We start from the raw sequence: 24,378 nt of genomic DNA, 5'->3' as shown, positions 1-24,378 counted from the left end.
GTAACGGTCATTTAACCCGATTCGCTCTAATGATTTTCTTACCTAGACGTAATAATATAATTATTTATTTGTATAGTCGAATTTTGTGATTAAAAACAAAAAAAAAAAAGTTCTGTTATGTGTGATTTGAAATATTTACAGTGTTAACAAAACATTGTATTTATTTTTTCTACACGAAGGAAGTATCAAAAAAAACTATACATGCGAAAATGTTCTGTTTTAATTCATAATAATAAATGAACACTGCAGTAATACAGGTAGATTGTAGTTTATTATTTGCCGGGAGTCGGGAGTCATTTATGCATGTTTATATAAATAATTTATTATTACAACCTACTTACTGCAGAATTATGCCAAATACAATACTCATCAAAGTTGTTATTAGAGTAAGGACTTTCAAGCATTTGCATATTTTTCTGGTTAACTTAATCGTATGCTTAGTAAATACACAATAAAACGTATAACAAATGTATTAACAACGTTTCCGATAAAATACTCAAAGTTTTTAAAGCATATTTTTTATATTTTCAGATTTCTAGGTTTAAGAGACATATTTTTAATTATAAAAGCATATTTTAAGTTTTTAGTGTATCTTGATAAACAATTTAAAATATTGCACTTGGGCGTATTGCAATTATTTTAGTATTATGCACTATTATCGTTAAAATAAAATCATTTCTTGATTTTATTGTATTTTAAAATATTTAGTTTTGATTAAAGTCATACAATTAAAATATAAACATTTAAAAAGTCATAATTATTAGTTATTTTAAATTTTTAAATCATTAGGCATACACATAGTGGCGTATTTAGATTTGTGTCATGAGGGGGATATGACTTTATAAATGAAGATATCAATGAGAATATTGTACAATATATTATAATATTTTAATTCTTGCAAATTTAATCAATTATTGAATAATAATAATAATATGATGATGATGATGATGACTATAATTATTTGTGTGTATGGGAGGAGATTTATCCCTTTGATCCCCTCCCCAGTAAATACGCCACTAGGCATACATATTACAAATTAAATGTATTAAATATATTTCTCATGAACATGTATATAAATATTCATATTTTATTTCTGAATTGTTAAATACAGAATAGATTATAAGTTTATATATAAATAACAACTATATTATATCATTAAAATTAAACTTACATTTAATTTTTAAAAAACTATACCTATTTAAAGTTTGAATATTATATGCGTACAGAATAATTATTTTTTAATTAAATAAGTTTAATCCACAATTACACGGTTCGACCTACTTTTCTTACAGTATAATAAGAGTTTTCAAGGGCAGAAAATAAATTAGGTGACTAAGGGATTAGGGTAAGTCGATAGCAATAACCTTTAACAACTCAGGGGTTGATTGTTTTTTTCAATATTATAATAACATTGTATAGTATTGTTAGTTTCATAAAGAATAATGACGTATATGAATGTATACATATGTGAATAAAATTTTTTTATAATCTAATAAAATATCTACTCAAAATTGTTGATAAAAAAACAATATTTTGTTTGATTATAAAAGAAATTAACCTTGATAGAAATAAATGTTTTACCTATCAAATGTGTTTTATTCTAAATAAAATAAGTATTGAATTAATAATTCAAACATAAATTATAATCAAACATTATATCATAATCAATCATCATCGTTGTAATACTATATAGGTAATACGTAAATATAACTACATCAAGGTTAAATAATAAAAAATATTTAAGTATTTTACATTTTATCAATATTAATTTCAAAAATAGTAAGACATTTTTTTTTAGTCAGTGTTTACAATCTATAGTATTTTGTATACTTGTATCAGTTGTATCTAATAATAAAAAAATCATAATATCTACTATCTAGTGTCTTTTAACAATTTTAAATGTATTTTGAATCTAGATATTTTTTCTAAATATATCTTGCCCGTTCTTATCGATTTCGAGCTTCAGCTCTGGTATATTATTTAATATGTATAATATTAATAAGACCAAAAAAAAAAAAAAAAAGAATTGGTCTGGTCATTTTTGTGAATCTTTATTGCATTTATATAATTTAGCGTACAATAAAATATTTTTTTATCAAGGTATTCGATGTTCTGCTTGAGTACTTTACGTTTATACTTTATTTCAAGTTACATATTTATGCGTGTGTATGAATGCAATATTTTGTATACCTATGTAAGTTTAATTTAATATATTTTTATACATGCAATAACCATTTATATAAAGCATAGACATTGTACCTTGTAGATTCTTCGTGCTTTGTTGCCGTATAGCCTATAGGTATATTATGTATTATTCGAACCACTTAGAATTCCAGTTTAATTGTTTGAGTGTATATACATACCTAGTTCAATACATACTATAAGTATATATGTATATCTATACTTCAATACGTCAAACTCAAACTCGGTAGCAGAGGTTTGAGTGTTTATATAATTTTTTTATTATTATTAATTATGTTAATTATAATTTATCAATAATTATTTTTCAGCGAAGAGCTTCCAATAAATATATTTAATGACATTAATTAAATTAATCGATAATATACCCATTACGCGATCCTTTATTTTTTATTTCATAAAGTAATTGACTATATCATAAAACAAAATATGTTTAATACGGCGTGATTCACATTAAATGTTATTTAGCTTTTACAAATTATAATTAATCTCGAAATATATGAACCAAGTGTGTATAAAAACTTTGTCGTTTAAAGTTTAAACACAAATCATTAATAGGTCTACAGGTCTACCTATACTTGAAAATAATCATTAACACTTTTTTTTTATCAATATTAATAAATAGTTAATTAAATTATATTTGTTCTTGTATAGTACCTACATATTAAATACCACATGCTATATTATTCACTAACTGTGAAATGATTTTTTTTTTTATTTATGGAAATTAAACACTATATATAGGTAGGTTGCTAATTACTTATGTTTTATATATATATGTTTAATTTTACCTTTTAATAAGTACTCATAAATAAACTATATTAATAAATGTGTGTCTGAAATAGATAGCCAGTAATTTATTATAATAATTATTAATAATATCTAACAATAAATGATAATTAAAATATATAAAGCTTATAAATCATATAAAGGTATATGTATACTGCAGAAAAATTAAAATGCTATTACATCGACCACATTTTTGTATCTATTTATCACCTATATTAGTTTTAAGAATATATAACTTAAATATACTTATAATGTTTTTATATTAGAATTTTGTTATATAACTTAATTATAATATACATACCTGTATTCAATTAAAATATAATTTTTATTAAATGAAAAGTCTTAGGCAATGAAAGAAAATTGTTTTGTTCACTTCCTTAATTATATTATACCTTCTTTATACACGTATATGCTTAACATATTATATAATGCAGTTTTTATCTCGTGAATATATATATATATATATAAAGTGTGAAGTGTACATAAGTTATATAAATACCTGGTGATCAATTTAACGTAAAATACTGCAGTCATTAGATATATGTTCTTTAAGTATCTTACGGTATGGATCACCCCCTATATATTATACCCGCCACGAAGTGTATATATGATTGTATAATCGATTAAATCGTATAGGTACACAGTTTAGTATATATTATATAATCAATAATCATGTATACTCATATGTATGCATTGTCGATTTAAAAAAGTTATTAAATTTGCTTTTTTTGTCCGTGACTTTATTGCATTAAATTACAATAATTCGAAAAAAACAAACATTTTTTATTTGTATAAGGTTGTCCTTTTTTTCCAGGGCCTTTATTATAATATTTTAGCTACCCAATAATAATTGGATTCAAATCAAAGCACGAGGTTCGTATGTACACAATAATGTACATTTTTTTCGCCACCAGCAGTTGTTGGGGTCGATTGGTTTTTTATTGTACACATATTTTGTGCCTTATTAAATCGTGTTACCCCTCCAGCCGTGTGCGTTAAAACGATCGTCCGGGTTTCGGGAGCGTGCAGCGCCGTAATAATAATAATACACACACACATAATAATATACACTATATATAGAGGGCACTGTCATGGCGTCGGGGGCGCGGTCCTCCGCCTGTCGTGGTTCCGCCTATTTTCGCTCGTCATATATTATGCGGTTCTCTTGTGTTTTATTATATACATATTATTATATATTCGTATAGGCATTCATAGTGCTGCATAACGCTACTGTTTACTCATTAACAACTATATATACATCCATTATACGCGTGTATGTGTGTATATATTATTGTACATAGGTATAGCTGCTTCCGACTTGAGGATATGCGCAGAACACACAAGACGCGTATCTACCTAAACGATTTTCTTGTTTCCCGCTGAAGAACTCAACGCTATGTATAATATATTTGGACGACGGTGGCAGGAAAATCGCAATTATATTTACAGAGGACCAAATCATATCACATTATACATTGTTTATTATATATATGTATAGGTATGTTTACTATTTTCATATTTTATGTTTATTTCGTATACAATCACGTAGATATTATTATACATCACATTTTACAGAAAAAAAAAAATAATAATTATTATTATTATTATACAGAAGTTTAGTAATTTTTATACAAGGTATAAATACAGCATATTTTATATAATATAACATTACATTTAATGGGGTCGTGCAAATGACAAGAAATTTCCACATAATATAAACAAACAGCATACCGATATATATTACACATAATCGGATCTATTTTAATTAAAAACATGGAATTAATATAAGAACTCGTAAGTTAATGCGAGTGTGTATAATATAATATTATGTTTATAATGTCAAATTAACATGATAATATACAATATATATATTATAAGGGAGAGGTAAACAAACATAAATTGTAACATACATTTCAACACACTTCTATGATATATACCATAAACCAACGTACCATATTATATATATTATATTTATGTACAATATACCTATGTTATTTTGATAATTTAATTTTAGACAATACTATTAATATAAATAAAAATAAATGACAAATATGACGACCTTTGATGATAATGATTTAAATCAACTAACACTCATGATATAATATACGCTTATTATTTTTTAATTATACATAAATTATACCGACATTGAAATATATCTTTGCATATTGTAACATAAGTATATGATACATACATATATTTATATAAACATAGGACATTGACATGGTTTTCTTAGCTTTTAACATGATTCGTTTGATAATTATATTTAATTACACAACAGTTTATACATTGTAAATATTTTAATATTAAACTTTGACTTAGTATAGATACTTATAGCCTATAGGTATACATATAGGTACATATTAGACCATAAATATAGTTGATAAAAAGTCTTACACACATTTCAATTCAACCATTTCAGTGATTTTAAATTTACACAAAAACTGTTTAATAAAATTTCAGGTAAGTTAGATATTATTAAGTTTATTCAACAGTCTATTTTCTTTGTATAATATTAACACCTATACTTACAAAACGTTTAACCATAGGATATACAACTAAGAATGGTATTTAAAATGCTTTTAAAATTGAGGTTTATATATAACTACATAAGTATACATAAATATTTTATATATACTTGAAACTTATTAATAAATAAATAGATAAAATTATTTTATGTACCTACAAAAAAATATTAAAGTGAAACTATCACGGGCCAATCAAATTAGTGTACACATATTCTCATAAGTATATAAGAGACTGAAAACGATAAAAACAAATTCATACTATTTTACATAAAATAATATTGCCTTTTTTGAATGAGGCTATATTATATTTTATCCTACAGAATAGTACAGAAAATTGAAGTACCTATGTATAGTGTATGTCATCTATACAAAAATAATTAGTTTATTGCGATTCACAATAATTTACAAAAGTTTCAAAATACTTTATACATCGATAAGTATATACGTGACTTGGAGGTAGGACGTTCAGATTTTAAAATATTAAAAAAAAAAAAAATACTAAAACGCATAGAACAAATAAAACTTAATTGACTTAGAGAGTCCAAAATAAAATAAAATAAAAAAAAGGTTTATACATGCTTATATATAACGGGCCTAAGTTATATCCTACGCATATAATACAAGAATTTTTCCTAATATCTCACTATATAATTGCATTTTTTCAAATATTTTATGCTTAAAATTGTCTATATTTTTAAATTCAAACATAGTTTTTTTATGTGGTTGTGTGTATATATATATAGATATATCAAAATATATATATTCACATGAAAAAGTTCATATTGAAACAAAACAAAATGAAATTATTTTTTTTTGAAAATCTACATTAAATATAATGCTCGTCTATTAATAAGATAGGTAATTATATAACGGGCCATAGCTCACCATGCTCGTCCTTGAATGGATAAATAGGACATGTTTTGCTGTTGATGGTGATGTTGGCTGACGTTCTGTCTTGGGTATGGCATCGCGGTGTTGGTGAGCAACTGATGTTGCGGCGGTTGGTGCTGTTGCTGGTGGTGCCCGACATTAGGCGACCCGTGATGGTGATGGTGACCGTGGTGATGGTGGTGGACGGGGACGGGTACGTGGCCACCGTGATGCATAGCGGGGCTGTGGCCGTTGCAGTTATTGCCGCCGGGCGCGGGCTGTTGGCCGGACGCGTCTGACGTACCCGAACACGGTTTGCCGTCTTTCACTAAAACGGGCACGGCCACACGTCGTGGTGAACTCTGAGCCTGCGAATTAGAGTAAACTCAATAAGACTTAACGCGCGATAGGTACTTATTATCTAATAGGGGTATTAAACGATTTTCACTTAAATATAAGCCATAAGGATAATGGGATAAACATCTGAATTTAAGTACCTATTATAAATTATGATAGTTATTTTAAAATTTAATTAATTAAAATTGGTATTGTAAGCAGTTACTTTTTGCCGTTCAAACAAAAAACACTTTATCTTGCAGTGTTCTTAGCTAAATAAATATTTTAATTTTTAATAATAAATTACACGCGGTTTTCTTTAAGAATGTCTTACCTGATTTTGCGCATTTTGTTCGGCCATAGCTTTTTCTTTCGCCTGACGTTTACACTTGTATCTATGATTCTGGAACCATATTTTCACCTGCAAAAAATATGATTTTATATACTTATCTAAATGTATAAAAACCGTATTATCATATTTTATTTATATATCATTAGGTATAGATGACTACAGATAGCTACGTATATAGGTATATATATGATATACGAAGACACGAATTACTGTTATAATTACTATACTCTCTTCATTCAGGACGATAATTGACGTATAGGTCTTATTATGTTTATAACACAATCAATTGTAAAAATAAAACAATTCATGATTGCCTACATTTGTACGAAATGTACTTGCATGTATAAATAAGGTCTATGCGCGCGCGATCGGGTGTACGTCTTATATTATCGCGTTATCGGTCGTCGAGAATCATGATTTCAATTAATATTACGCATATTATACCTACGCGTATTATTGACTGTGTTGGATAAACGCATAATTGTTATTATCGCATTATTACATTGTCAAAGGCGAAGTGAAAAGTATATAAACAGAAACGAATCCAACTGAGCATTTATACATAAGTTGCTGTTGAAAGTCAAAAGATGACCAACATTAATATTGACAGTAAATGGGAACGAAGTGGAAATAAAGTTGAAGAGGTGTTTTTAAAAGTGCTCGCGAACCGAGTGCACTCTACGTGGCTTTTGGATAACGGTTTAAAGACTAACTCTTTTGACCGAACGAACGGGATTCGCCGCCGCCGTGCATACTTGAAGCCGCCGCCGCTGCTACGAGTATCTGCGAATAATTCCAACATAAATTCACTTCACTTTTCAAAAGTGCTCGGCTTCTACTCGGCTACTTGTCCGTATAAACGATACGAGCGTACGCCATTCACGCAGATTTTTACGTCTGTACCGCCGCCTCTGCCGCCGACAGTTGTATAAATGGTCCTTGTTTTTTTATCATGTGTGCATTATACGAGTAGGTACACAAATGACATACGTAATATTATATTAGGCGTATAGGTACGTATATGCATATCGTAGTGTGTATTATCATTGCATTACCCGCCGTTCGATGATTATATTGAGACAATGATGATACCTACCGATACTAATTACTATCATGATACATGTCAACGAGGTTTTTAAATATTCAACACAAGAGTACTAATTATGCGTATTATATATCATTATTATAAATACTTTTGTTGTCTCACTGCTTCAATAGGTACGTGCTCGACGCGTGAATTACCACCGTACTAGTGATATCGTAGTAATTAATGTGTCATGATGACATTGAAATTGAGCGCAAATCATAATAATTAAATAGTATTCAGCAAAGACTAACGATAATGAAATTATATAAGTTTATATATAGCTATTATATAGGCTTTCAAGTGTATAATTTTATGAATGAACCATTCGATGCGATAGATTTGGTATTTTAAAACTCGCAAAACAGTACAATTACATAAAATATCGTCGTACAATCTATCAATTTTGTTCTGAATATCGAATGCTCGTAATCACCAGCCAGAAAACTTTGAATATCTTATGCTTTGATATAATTTATATCGAAACAATAATAATTACTAAAACGTCAGTACTAAGTTAATTTTGTATTTTTAATTAACAAGAACTCAAATCAAGTTTATTTTATCTTATATTATTGTATAAAACAACACATATTTTATTGTCCTGATATTAACCGAATATAAGAAATCGTATAAATATTCCAACTTTCACTCATAATAAGAAAGCATACCAATCAAGTACAACATTAAACACATACAATTGATGAATTGTAGGATGACTCGGAAAACGTAGACACTATATTAAATGTAACAACGTTACGACGATATACTAAAATTATAAACGATTGAGTGGAAAATTATAGAAGTAAAAATTATAAGTAAATAAAAAGTTCTATGTTTACGAAACATCAACCATCGAGTGAACGTTCTCGTCATCGTCTTTGGACGCAATATGCAATAATAACTATATATACACTTTATTATTTATATAACCTTATATAGTAACGTCGGTAACGGGTAGTATAAATAATATATTTAGAACCAATATTACTTTGGGAAATAGGAAATACTAAACAGTGCGTATCAGCTGAGTTACATAGGAATGTAGGCTCTGCAAATTATTGTACAAATCATAAAATATCAAAATAAAAGTATATTTTTTAATCTTAAAAATATCTTCTACTACTATTTATAACGCAAATATAGATGCTAGGGGATAAGTCCCTTTAAACATTGATCAGATATAAGTACATGACGTGAAACTATACACCGAGAGAAACAAATTTCTCAAATTCCATTATAATAACCAATAGTTTTCCCCCACAATTGTGAAGTTTAAGGTGTATCCAATACGCGGTGGAAGACACGAGAAACCAAAACTAGATGAGGAAAAATTAATCGTATCTTATAAAAGCACTAAAATCCCAAATACCTGTGCACTTCACTTTAAATATCAACTTAGAACAGTATCGTTCAAAAACGTTAAACGTAAGTATATTTTTAATCGACAAATTTATTATCTTATTACGATTGAGCGTCAGAGATAATATTACCTATATTGTTAGTTTTTAGTAGCAATGATTATATTTTCATACATGCTGTAGTCTGAGTTAGTATCAAATATTTAGTGAACACTTATGTAAACCATACCCTATAGTGACAATACATTTTACATACGTAAACGATTACGAATTAAATAGATTTATGCATTTTGTTTAATAAACAAAAGTATAGATTTTTATGATTATATTTACTATAAAGTCGATTTTAAATGTTTTGAAATTTATAAAATATTTATACTGGCGAAAATCGCTTTTTTTTAAATCTTTGGTTTAGCACTTATGTCATACGTACTACCTCAAAAAGGCGTTAAAAACATCGATATCCTACCGTTGAGCGATTGGCAAACACTCCCCGCAGGATTAATGTATAAATACATTTATTTTTGGACCTTTAGCGTCTTATTGACTCGTTCGCGGGTTAATGGACTCAAATACTCTGGTACCGAAGCGAGTCCATAATCATCGGCGACTGCTGAACGTCATGTTCACGGAATACGCGCGTAAGTGCAAGCGGCGACTTACCGATGGTTTACCGACGTGTTTACCGAACGAAAACCGGTACAAAAAAAAAAAAAAATAAACATCGTTTCAAAAGAAAATAGGAAATTGGCCTAACCGTAATGCTGTAACGATAATAATATATAATTTATTTTATGAAGCGTACGCGTAACGCTTGTACCCAGTGTAAAATATATAATAACATAATGACAATATAAATAATAATAATAATAATAGTATATACAGTACCTATTGGTAATATAAACACAAAAAAAAATTTATTATCATTGTATTTCGTCGTATATAGTACGGACGTAGCTCTCGACCGACATTTCGGCGTGCTGTGCAGCGGATAGGAGGAGGTAGGGAGACCGACGAGCGTATTATTATTATTATTATAAGTCCCGCGTGCGCCGAAAAAGCGTTTCGTTGGTGAGGGGGGGGGCGCTCAAAAACCTAAACAGTAGTCGCTGCGATTATATATTATAAAATATATAATACATACATATTATTATTATTTATATGTGTGTGTGTGTGTGTGTGCGATGTGTATGGTTCGCGGGGTCTTCGCCGCAACATCTGGCGCCCCGGCGGCTCCGCGCGTATATACCAGGCACAATCTGTCGGCCATTGTTCTGTGCCGCCACCGCGCACCGGGTATATGCGTGTATACCGATCATCATCTCAAGTGGTGCCACCGCCGCGCGCACATATACACTCGCCACTTCAGACGTACGTTTTTCGGAGGGCTCGCCGCGATGAATACGCTTTTGTGCCCCCCCCCCCCCCCCCCCCCCCATCGAGCATACGCTGCGGCAGTGGCGGCACTATTCTATGCGTCGCGTACATCGTGTGCGCGCGTGTGCTTATATATATATATATATATATATGTATACATGTATCCGCATATAACATTGTATAATAATAAATTTTAGCGACCGCTGATAAATGCGATTAAGCTGCGAGGAGCAAAAAATACATTTAACCCCCGGTGACGCGATGACGGGTGATGGCGGCGGAGGCGGCGGTGGGTGCGACGGTGGTGATGCTCTCCGTAAGCGCGTACAATGTATATAGTAGGTATATGCGAGCGGAGCTACGCCGACGACGGGTGGCGCACAGAGAAAACCGGCGCGACTAGAGAGACGATAATAATAATAATAATAATAATAATAATACGCGCTGCAGCGGTCCCCTGACGGCATCATCATCATCGTGTGATTGTTTAATATAATATTATGTACGCGGCGCGCGACGAGAGACCGGTACGGCGGCGGCGGTGTGGTGGCGGTACTGACGCACGCGTAACCCCGGAAAATGTTTAAGCCTCATTAACCGCACGCTGCATCCCGAACGTTTAAGCCGGGTTTCAATAATAGGGCGTAGTTCATCGGTTGAGCCGCGATAATCTCGCCGCGCCCGCCATCCGAAATCTTATGCGCACGTCGTGTTATTATTGTTGTGTTTATCATATTATTATTGTCTACTACATATTATTACGAGAGGCTCGCGATTTACGCCGCCGCCGTATTATACTCGCAGTGCCAAAACACGGTGTCGTCGTTATTATATCGTCGGACAAATATGATATCTCACGATTTCGTTTTGTATTTCGAAATAAAAAAAAAATGGGGGGGGGAGGAAACACTATATAATGCGCGACGAATAATGTGTGCAGTATTCTACGAGGATATGCGCGTTGTACGTAGTACCTATCAGTTATCCGTCATATTGCGCGTAGGTACACGGGCGTATAACTCTTTTTGTCTGTCGAGTCGTGTGCCTACTTTATCGCGTTCCGACGAACCGACCGTCGTAACCACGAGGTATCGTTCACTAACCAACAACCACGATGATCTACGAGGGAATTTCCTGAGTTTAGCCGCACTCGTGCGGACTTCACTAAATCGAACAAAAATGTTCTTAAATAATATCCCATACCACACTGTAGTGTATCCGTCCCGTTATGGTCGTGGGACGTGAAACGGCGCGCAAACATTATTAGACGTATAATAATAAGTATTCAGCGAGTATCCTGCATATTATTAAACGAGAACGCCAACAGTAGTCCCATGTTTTCACCTATTATTTCGTATACACGTGAACGAGTGCGTTATTACCGCCCCTATTTGTTCCAATACCGATTCAAGGGAATCGCGCTGTTTCAACTCATCGTGTTATTATGTAAAACATCAAGTGGCTCATTAATCAATCGAAAATTTAAATAGTACGAATCGCGATAAAATATATTATTTACCATGTATATTTCCTTTTTTTATATTCTGCACACCGGCCGAAATAATAATGATATCGATTTTACGTGCAAATGTTCTAATTCAACTCATTGACCCTTTTATCCAAAAATATCGTTATTCGTTAATACTATTTATTATATAATATCCAGAACTTTGACACATGCATGGTTTGACCCTCTTATCCACCATACCCTGCAGGTTTATTCCTCTCGCATTATATATTATCCTGAAAATAATTTTATGTATTTATATTATACTACTATATAGTATATATACCTACACAAAAATATAACTAACACTTCAATAATAAATTATAAATGAAAATACAGAAACCGTGGATATTAAAATGTATGATCTATAGAATATACACGATATAATATAAGCTAGTTTGCTACCTTATAGAACAGTATAACGGCGTATTATATCGTCTTTATCATACATCCAAGTACGACGATAAATCTAAACGATTAAATGTTAAATACAGCCAGTATAGGTCGTAATTTTGTTTACTATATATATATATATATATATATATATATGTATTATATATAGTTAAGAAGACGTTTTTAATATTTTATAGGACCTGTCTGTTTTTTTACTAAGAGTTTAGAATAAAATAATTTAATATTTTTAAAGTAACACTACACTTGCTTGGAAATGTGTTTTTGATAATTTTACAGTTATTATATTTCACTTAAAAACTTTATAAGTTCTGCTGAAATCGAAAAAAAATGTATGTTTGATGTTCAATTTTAGTCTGTTGAATTTACAGTCCATAAAGTAATAGCGATGCTGTAATACTATAAAAATTTTGTATAGCTATTATCGTATAAACCCAAAAATATATTTACATTAAACTTAATGTCACTGTTGTGGTCAGGTGGTCTATATATAGTTTTATTTATAATACGTAGATAAGTTATATAGTATGCAAATTATATAAATAAATAATACACCTAAGAATTGTGGTTTTTTATCTCCAGTATAAAATGTATATAAGTAATTATTATTGTGTTAAATATTATTTATTAAGCCTAAACAAAATCTCAGGTTTTTCAAAACTTAAAACATTTTGTTATTGTCAATTATAAAAATTAAATTTAAATTGGATCGAAAATATACCTACTGCATATATAATGTACTTGTTAATGGCCTTGATGACAGAGCGAAAAACAATAAAAAATGAATTTAGTAATAAATTATACTATTGAGCCATTATTGATTCTTATACGAATTACGCTCCAGAAAATTCAGTTTAAATAACAACTTTAAACTTAAAAGCTAATTTATTGACTTTTATAGTTACTAATTAATATTATTATTACATCAAAATATACTGTAAGAGGTAATTTTAAAATAACAAATATAAATTTTAAATATTTTTGATAAACGAAATACATTTAATCAGAAACAATGTAATTGAGTACTTCAAAATTATCTTATCAATAATTTTTAAATTTAATGTTTGTTGATAAACATAACGTTTAGACTAATATCATAATAATATTTTTTTAATAATAAAGTTAGACTTACAAAAGAACTTAAATCATTTAAATTTTATGATTTTTTTTATATATATACTCATTATTCTTATATCCCAATATTGAATCTGATTAATGTTTCTGTAAATTAAATTATTCTTAACTATAAAATAAATAGATTTGTTATTTACCTGTGTGGGAGTCAAATGAATTAAACTCGCCAAATGTTCTCGTTCAGGTGCTGATAAATATTTTTGTTGCTTGAACCTCCGTTCTAGTTCATAAACCTGTAAAAATAATAATACAATAACTATAAATTATAATATAGGTTATTTTATCTCTTCCAAGATAAAGCATATAGAATAACTAGGATTTAACATCGATTTTGAAAAAATAATAAATACATACACAAGCCAAAGCCTAAAGGGGATGGATATTTGGAAATGTACAAATGGGATGGATGTGTTCGTGTCAAAACGATGCCTTCGTGGATTTGACGTGACGCCTGATTGTGTTTACATTTATACAAGAAATGTGGGTTTTGAGACAGTTTAAGTGCGCTGTAAACATCTATGAACTTGAATAGTAAATATAGTTTTGGGTTTCAAAATAGGTTCGCACATAAAAATAACGAGTATATATATTATTTAATACACATGCATTGGTATGAGAACTCAAATTAAAAATATAAAATTAAAATAATCTTTATATAGAATGGAATGTTAGATAAATGTTTTATTTTGTATAGGTACGGCTTCACATTAAAATAAAAAAAATAAATAAATAGAGTGCGAGTTTAAAAATAATAAAAGATTGTAAATTATATATTTTATATGTTTTGACTAGCTGTATTTAGTTGTAGATTCATTGACATAAACCTAATCACACATTTAATATTCATTAAATCATTCTTACCGATGTACCTAATAAGTAAAGAATTCGTTAATATATTTTATCTGAGTTAAAAGACTTAATTCTTTTACAATTAGGTTCAAATAAAAATCCGTAAAAAAAATTTATATAGAATTGAAACGTATTCAAAATTACACAATTGTACCTATAAAGAATAATAAATATATTTAGAGATAAAGAGAGAGTTTTACGTACTTGAGCCTGAGTGAACAACACTCTCCGCTTTCGTCTCTGGGTAAGTGGAAACTGTAGAGGTGGTTTGATATCGCATTCCATGTTTGTCATACCATTCATCGGGGTGTTTGACGAGCCCATCAATCTTGATACTGCAATAACATACGATCGTTATTAAATTTGAATTTTTGGCATGGTATAATAAAGGTCAACGACTTTTCAGCCTAAAAACAGCGCTCATTGGGAATTCATTACGTTTATACCTCTATGCTATATATACTTAAGGGTCTAGCAAATAATCCCTGCAACACCCCTTTAAACCACCTTGTAAGATGCTCGTTTATTAACTCATGAATATTTCATAATATAATATATTTATGTATATATGAATAAGCTTATACCTTTTGATCTACGTGAAACTTTATTCACTTTTTATGTATTTTCTATATAGATTTCTGAAATATTATATTATATTGACAGTAAATATTTGAGATGGTCTTCTATTACATATTATTTATCATTTCATTAAAAATACATTATGTATATCGGTATTAATAATTTTATATGTATAATAAATAATTATTAATAATACCTACAGGTAAAATAAAATAATATATACACCTTAATTATTCTATAACTGCATCTCAATACATATACCAATTTGAAGTTATTTAGATCTTTATTCAATACAAGTATATAATATTTATGCATATTAATAAATACTCAAGAATAATATGGATTTAAAAAAGTATTTATGAATCACCTCTTATAAAACATGTTGATATTTCGTCTTAAAGCATAATAATAACAGTGGACAGATTAACCTAACCTATGCTACTGCATGTATAATATATAAATATAATAAAAACTATTTAAGCTTATAATGTACATAAATCAACTATAATCTTAGACAATAATTCTATAAAACACATAATTAATTAATAAACCAGTCTAAACTGCTCGCACTAAACTATATATACTACATAATTTCATATATTTCATATAGTTACCTATACATAATATATTTGATAAAACTAGATAATAAAGTAAGATGTAAAAACCATATTATATTATTATTTTATGTATTATTATACTATTATTGTTTAATAAGAACAAAATAAATCGTTAATAATGACAATACTCGACTACCAACATACTTTGTAACGAAAATTATTATTAACGTATGTATAGTGACTGATGATAAATATATACAAATTTTGAATTTCAAATGCATAACTATTGTTTTGTATCGAAATGTCATTTATCTGAACTAACTAAACTCAATATGGTAATCGGTGTTGTAGAACGATTTCTTCTATAACTGTTTTCACATATTAATAGTCATCACTCATCAATGATGTATCGTAAAATAATAATATATTACGTCTCCAGTAAATACGGCTTTACAGTAAGTACGACCTAAACACAAAATTTTGTATTCTCTGATTAATATTGAGACTAGAATATTGGGGCTTAATAATTATTATTTAGAATTTATTTACGCTGCAACTGCACGTCTGCATAACGGCGAAGCGTATACGAAATAGTGTGGATCAAGTACAGTAGGTTCCAATTATAATTTAGATGACAGGACGTATGTACATACATACATATATATATAACCAGCAATATATATTAATGTACCCTCTCAGCTATCAGACACACACACACACACACAAGCGCACATTGTTCATGCCAGTCACAAAGCAAACACTATATTATATATAGCCGCGCCTTGTCAACTACAAATGGAGCGTGCGATATGGGTTCCGAGCTTTTTGTGCGCGCATTATCCAGAGACGATTTTTGACAGGTTTTTGCCGAACATTGTGAGAGAAAAGGGGGGTTGGGGGGTTAAGGAATCGATAAACACCCTGTACATATAATAATAATATATTCGAAGACACGTGTCGGTGTAAGAACAAAAATGCGCTAGTGCGTTGCAGCGTATGTATAATGTATGTAATTGCGTGATATACTTATTGTTTATGTGATCTTGTATACAAATGTTCGCATGTCAGTATATAATATTATATTAAAAGCACATATTCGGGAAACAATTTGTACCTACCTAAGAAATAATCATATTAATTTATGAATAATTCATACAAACTTCAAAATACAATCATGGAAATATGTTGTCTTATTATTGTAATACAGAAAAAATTAAAATGGCTACACATATATAACGTAATGACTTTATCCTAAGTTATTGTTTTGGATTAATCGCCATTTATAATATTATAATTTATTAGTTAATCCTACTCTAAGGTGAATTTTTAACAAATATACGATAGTATGATATTTTTCATTTTTGTAACAGTGTGTAAGACAGAATATAATGTCCGACCTTTCATCGTTTGCGATCCATACATAATATAATATTTTGTTTCAACCTAAAAATCGGCCATTAACTTACGTTTTACACTATTAAAAACTATTTTTTATAAGTGAACAATGATTTTAGTTAAATTCAGTCTAACAAAGTTACATTTAAATGCATAGACTGAACAAATAAACCAATCTCTAACTTATTGTAATGTAATATATAATTTAGCAGGCAATAATAATTAATAATTGTTTAGAATACAATCGTGTACAAATTTAGTTGATAAATTTTAATCCTATACTGTAATTTGTAGTCATTTAAATGTATTTGTAAACGAATATAAATGCCTTCCAGATTAATAACTAATAATAATAGGATATTTATATTACAAATACAAAATTTTATAATATAATTTCAAAAAATTTATAATGGGTATACAGAATAATTATTTACGTTTTTAATTTTAATTTTAAAAGCCACGCCGGAATTTAAATAGTAAATATCTACAGTAAAAAAAATAATAAATATTGATAATAATTACTAAGAAAATTTTAAATTATTAAAATAAGTCCATTTATATTAAAATTAACACAATATTATTTTTTACATTTTTAAGTTATTAGATATTTTAATTTAAAATTAGACAATTGGATATAATATACTAACTTGGAGAATATCTTATCTATCTAAAAATAAATAAATAGATAATAAAGATTAATAAAGTCTTGAAAGTTATTAAATAAAGTTTAAGATTGTAATACAACTATTTTACTCAGGTTTTAGAATATAAAACCATACTCAGCTTTAATTGAGATTTTTAGACAATAAAATTACAAGTACTATAAAAAATTTTAGTATTTTTAAAGGATTTTTTAAGATTCCGATTATAATTTTTTTTTTAAGTAAAGAGGTAATAATAAATCTGCAATATAATATACTCTAATATACTTAAGGAAGTGTTAACATTTTTTATTCCGAGTAACTTATAAGATTATCGTTTTAATATTTTCAATACTTAAATATGTTTTAATGTTTACTATTGGGATTCATACTTAGGAACTTTGAAGAACAGTTTAAAAGTTCAATGAATAACAAATGTACTTATTGTAACAATCAATATTATTCTTTATATTACTAGACCATTTAAAAATTATCATATTGAGAAATTATACTTACAAAATTATTCAACCATTTTATAATTATTTTTTTCTTTTTATTTAAGAAGAGATTATAATATTTTTCTATTATTTAATAATTATATTTTTGAATTTACTTGCAGTTGCAAAAAATAGTATAACCATTAAAATATCGTGATAGCTGGTATACATCGCTGTATATGTTACTACATCTACATTTTATATTAATAAATAAATAGGATATAGTTATTTAAGACTTTAACAATAGAAAAAATCATTAATTAATAATACAAATATGAAAAAAACATTGAATTTGTGAAAATGAACCCATTACTTTTAATATTGCAACTAATTGACTCATTTCTATCTAAGTTTTTACTATAAAATATGAAATTATATGATCTCATCTCATAATATTTGTTTCATAACAAGACATCTTTCACATTTATTTTTTACCAAAAAAAAACTTTGATTTTCATTAATGCAAAATCAAAATCATTTTAGTTCAATATTTTTTTCTTTCAATTGAACTGTTATGTACCTTTATTAAAAAATTACTATTTTTGTTATTACACATATAAATTTCGTTACCGTTATATATAATAAAAATACTACCTATTCACAATGTCTTGATTTCTCACGTCTGATTTTAATATTAAGACAAACATTCAAACCTAAAGAAAAATGTACAATTATCCCACGAGTTCCGCTCAACGTTTTATATAAAAAAAAAAAAAAAAAAAACAATATGGTCGTGTTTGACAGACCTTGACGAGCACAATTTATTTTAATGGCCGCCCCTTCGTACATAGCCCACATCAATAATTCCGCATTTCCTTTTCCATCGATTCGGCAACATGGCATGATAATAATATTTATGGTATAGACGTAGGTATAATATATACTTATATATATATTATATCATATCATATTTGCATATTATATCACAAAAGACACACGTTAACAACCATGGTGGTTCGGTTATTGAAAACCTATTTAGTATTTACAATGTGCGTGAAACCACATTATACAACATAATACAAGACGCGCGATCGAATAAAGGATATCCGGACGGGTATTGCATTTTTCGTCCGCGATTGACTCATCCGGCACCTTTCGAGTGGGCGTTTCACGTACGTATTGCCACCGATTTTTTGAATGAACAAAAATGATTATCTGGTCGACAAATCGAGAAATGCGGCTATTATATTATTATTATTATTTTATTGTGTACACGAAATAACGCGTTGAAAGGTTCTTTTTAAAACGCATTATAGCAGATATACCTGCTGCAGTGATCTTAACATTCTACTACATCATTGCTGCATCGTCGTGGGTGTCCCCCGTCCAGAGGAGTGAAAGAAAAAAAATCCCCAGTAGAAAAGATAATATTTTGATAGCTTGATTGCTATCGGACGAGGGAGAGGGTTCGTTTATATACGATTGAAATAAACCAATAACAAGCGCATTGTCGTACGCGCGCGTCCGGGAAGCGTATATTTTTACCTGTTTGTCAAAACCAAAACTACGTCAATGTTTTTCTAAGTTTCCGAAGCCACGATGTATAAAAAATTTTAATGAGTCTTCCCCACCTACCCCTTTCCACAGTCGTCATCTCTCGTCCCCCAAAAGGAATTCGTTTTGGTCGTCATATTTGTATTTGCCAAACATCGGTAGCCGGTCCGTATTATAATACAGGTCCAGCAGGCCTTGGAAATATTTCTTGGGCAAACACTGCGCAAGTTATGTACAGGGTGACAAATATTATTTTAATGCTGAACAGAATAAACGAGACGCACAATAGTCCGTATAACGTGCTCGAGCACGGTTCATTCATAATATATATTATAATGGACATCATTCGAAAACACACATAAAAAAATGTGCTTAGTAACGTCAAACAGACGTAGCTGGTATATAACTCTAAAACATTATTATGACTATACTGATCGATTTTATTGTTACTCGTATGATATGGAGGTCATATAGTATTATTTAGACGTTCGATTTATAGCCTTGTTAGAGTTAGAATATTCTCACATGTCTAAATGCACAAAAGCATACAGTTAAAACACGATTTTATTATTTTGATAGACAATTTTTTTATTCAAACAGATTTCATTATGATTTAAAAAAATAATATACTACTTGGCTTAAAATATTTGATTTTATATACACCTAAATATTTAGTGAATTAATTTAATGTGTGCAAAATAATGTACTTTTGTTGAGTTTTAAAAATGTTAATTAAATGTTTTAATACATTTTACACACACTTTTGCACCTTGTAATATTAATACAAAATTTTGATTACTAATATGTATTAATACTATTTATGTGTAATTAGTTTTTATATTATAATTAATAATTTAATTCGTAATAGTAAATTTTACATAGGAATAGGAGTAAAAATTACTACCGCTAATAATATATACATATATATTTTAGAATTATATAATTTGTTCTATTTTAGTTAAACAAAACAATTTTAGAAATTAAAAATGCTATGATTTATAATTCACATTTATCTACTAATAGATAGCAATGCGATATAAATACATTGATATGGAAATTTAGTTAAGAGTAATTTAACTTAACTGAAGTTTTATAAAAATTAATGGTTTTCGTGCATGTATATATTATAGTGGATAATAATAAAACGTTAATTTTAATTTTAATTAGTTAAAAAATATATTAAATTGATTTCATAGAGCATTATAAACAAGATAATTAATTAATAAATGAAAATATACTAAAAAATGTTAATACCCTTGTAACATATGATTATATTATTTAAATCACTACGCATGAGATTAAATAGATTTTAGCAAAAGTCAATGAACAAGAATTAATTATTAATAAACCATCAATAATAATTTTATAGTTTATAATTTTTGAATAAATTTAAGCCCCTATATAAAAAAGTCTACATATCAAAGTCTTACATGTATATTTTTCAATTTCTATAAAACTCGATCGTTAACAATCACAAATTAGAAAAGGTATAATTTAAAATAATATACATACGTATCAATTGATAATAACTATAGTATTGAAAAAAGTATTAACTATACATATAACACATACTATATGCACAAAGTAGATGATTAACCTTATCCTATTTTAGTCATTGGTTCATAGTGTTAACGTATTTATAGAATGTGAAATGACGAGAGCCGCCCATAAAAAACTTCAGGCAGTCGATCAAGACCAAAGAGTATGTGGGGATGTCCGATTTTGTAGTAGGTTCATAATAAAAAGAGGGATAATGACATTATAACGACTGTTGTAATAACCGGTTAGATAATGTACATCCCGCGGCAAATGTTTTGCGGAAAAAGGGGTTCTCGTATAAACGGCTCCCGGTCTAATCCAATATGACACCCTGAATGCACACCCCCAGCGTATTTTACGGTCGCTTGGGCATGTTTATGTGAAAAAACATAAACATCCTTCGATAAGCGATAATAAATCTTGATAGGTCTAATTTGAAATAAAAAGTGTGAATATATACATTTAATGATATAGATTAATACAAAATATTAACAATATTTACATAGATAAAATAACTGATATTTTTAAATAATAAGTATAGGTGGGTAGGTATTTTTTTTTTTTTTTTTAGCAAATTATTTATTTATTCTATTACCAAATGCATTATAATGTATGCGTATATAAATGCATGTTTTAATAATACTTAAAATATAAAAAAAAATTAAGAGAGATACCTAACATCTTTAAAAAAAAAAATTTGCGTTAATATATCACTATTAATGCATAGGTACTTTTTACTTTTTACTTTTTATTTTTTATTTTTATAATAATTAATTTACTTTTCATACATATTATTTTTAAAATAAGCTTAATATACTTCTTTAACACAGTTATTTATATACTAATGCATAATTATTAATTTATTAAATAGCTTTAAGAACCTTACACATTTAGCGACACACATTTTGTAGTTAAAATGTGATTTTTCAATACTTGAGTATATTCAATAATATACAATTATATATAATTATTGTGAACCATATTATATAAATACGCTATGATGTCATAATTTATTTTATGTTATTCATTGATGTCGTAATAAATGAGCATAATTTTTTTAAATTTTTAAGTACTTTATGACATACTTGTGCACATAATATATTAAAATATCAGCATAATGCTAAAAAATAACTTATTAGATACAATATTTTTAGCAAAAACTCTTATAATTTCTTTGCCCTATATAGTAATAAGTTATTTAATATCTAACTGTTAAAATAAATAAAGTTACATAAAAAAATAACTTAATATTGTGTGCTATAGTCAAACTATTAAAATTTAGTTGTGAGATTTTAGAAAATGATCATTTAACTATAAAACAATAGTCTTTAATCACTAAACACTAAAGTTATAAAAGTTTTATAATTATTAACTGCCTATAATATTTTATAATAACCTCATTAAGTAAGACTACCAATAAATATATTACGCATAAATGTATAATTGTAGTACTTATTAAGAATTTCGTCACATTTATATATGTAGATAGTTTTAAAAATTATGTATAATATGTATTACTTGCTATATTATATTATCGGAATTTTTGTTTTAATTTCAAATATCGACAACAAAAATTTATTTGTAAACCGTTCGTATTGTATATATTAATTAAAAAAAATTTAAAAAAATTGAAAATCTACTGGTATTTTATTAAGAAGAAAATTTAAAATCTGACTGCCAAATATTTATTTAATTTTCGCTGGCTTTTGAAAATAATTTCATATCTCTCAGGTAAAATAAAATATTCTAACTTATAATAACAGTTTTCGAATCGGTCAGTCATCGTACCACTACTAATTTGAATCGTAAATTTATGCTTATACTATAATTATATAATATTAACCTACTTGCAAATCGTGGATCGTTAGCGGGTGCCCCGTACCACGTGGCCGAATTGCCGTATGACGTGACCATGTCGGGTTGACAATATTGAGGCGGTGGCGGCGGTGGTGCCGGGAATTGCGGATGCACATGCCAACTGGCCGCGGCCGGAACCGCTCCTGGGACATTATTATTGTTGTTATTGTTGTTGTTATTACCTCCACCGCCGGACATGGCTCCTGGGCTTCCGGAAGCACTTCCACCGGTGCTACCGGCTGTACTGGACCTGTGGTACGGGGAAGGCGAACCGCACAGTTCAAGCTTACGGTACTCTTCGATTGGACTGAGTATGTCGGTAACAGAGAATGGTGTCGTGTGCGCAGCGTGATGATTGTGGTGATGATGATGGTGCGGTTTAGGGCTCAGCGACATCGCTAGGTCCGCACTGTTGAGCTCCGGCAGCAGGTCGCCCGAGCTCTCGGAGAACACGGCTGATGCCGCCGACGAAGCGGCTGTCACCGAGAGAGCCACTTTCGCGGTTTATCCGAAAAAATTTTACGCAAAAAAACGTTGCGGCCGCGGTCACGCCGAATTTTTTCGCCGTTTTTTATTTTTTGGCAACGGCGGAAAGCAGGAAATCCGGAAATCGACGACTGCACTATCACTTCATCGCGCTGAACGGGTTTTTTCCAAAATTTTTTAAACACGGTCCGCGTATATGGTAACGCGGCCGAGAAAAAAAGGAAAAACAATAATAATAATAGCGCAAAATAAATAAACTCTGAGGCTCTCGTGTGTGGAGCACCACCCGAAACTAGTGTCACTCGAAACTGGACTACTCGACGTCGACGAGAGGACTCGAGGGCCGCACTCGAGTGGCGGAGCCCCTCGGCCCCGCGCGACCCAACCGGCCGTGGGATGGAACCGCGAGAAGGCGTGGCCAACGACGACCAATAGCTGCGGTACCTGTGTCGACACAATGCGAAAGGTTGCGATGAAAAAAAAAAAAAGAGAAAAAAGAGAGAAAAAGAAAAAAAATGTTTTACACTGCAGCGCGCGTA

At 29.2% G+C, this 24,378-nt stretch overlaps 1 protein-coding gene across 1 annotated transcript; it reads right to left on the bottom strand.

Moving 5' to 3' along the window:
* Positions 1-6,283: 6,283 nt before the first annotated feature.
* On the bottom strand, positions 6,284-24,164 carry LOC112603901 (thyroid transcription factor 1-like). Its single transcript, XM_025352714.1, has 5 exons — positions 23,344-24,164; positions 14,999-15,129; positions 14,083-14,178; positions 7,054-7,140; positions 6,284-6,751 (listed from the first exon to the last, which is right to left on the bottom strand). Exons 1-5 carry the CDS (start codon positions 23,747-23,749, stop codon positions 6,395-6,397), a joined length of 1,077 nt encoding a protein of 358 aa, XP_025208499.1. The 5' UTR covers positions 23,750-24,164; the 3' UTR covers positions 6,284-6,394.
* Positions 24,165-24,378: the final 214 nt, after the last annotated feature.

This window comes from Melanaphis sacchari, unplaced genomic scaffold, assembly GCF_002803265.2.
Source record: "Melanaphis sacchari strain LSU unplaced genomic scaffold, SCAv2.0 Contig113_pilon_pilon, whole genome shotgun sequence".
Lineage (NCBI taxonomy): Eukaryota > Metazoa > Arthropoda > Insecta > Hemiptera > Aphididae > Melanaphis > Melanaphis sacchari.
The sequence above is the reverse complement of the archived record's forward strand: the minus strand, read 5'-3'. Positions and strand labels throughout refer to the sequence as shown.

Coding starts and splice junctions, on each gene's coding strand:
- LOC112603901 (XM_025352714.1), bottom strand. CDS start 23,749: ATGTCGCTGAGCCCTAAACCGCACCATCATCATCACCACAATCATCAC. Junction 14,179..14,998: donor TGTTGTTCACTCAGGCTCAA/GTACGTAAAACT, acceptor TTATTTTTACAG/GTTTATGAACTAGAACGGAG. Junction 7,141..14,082: donor TTCATTTGACTCCCACACAG/GTAAATAACAAA, acceptor TATTTTTTGCAG/GTGAAAATATGGTTCCAGAA.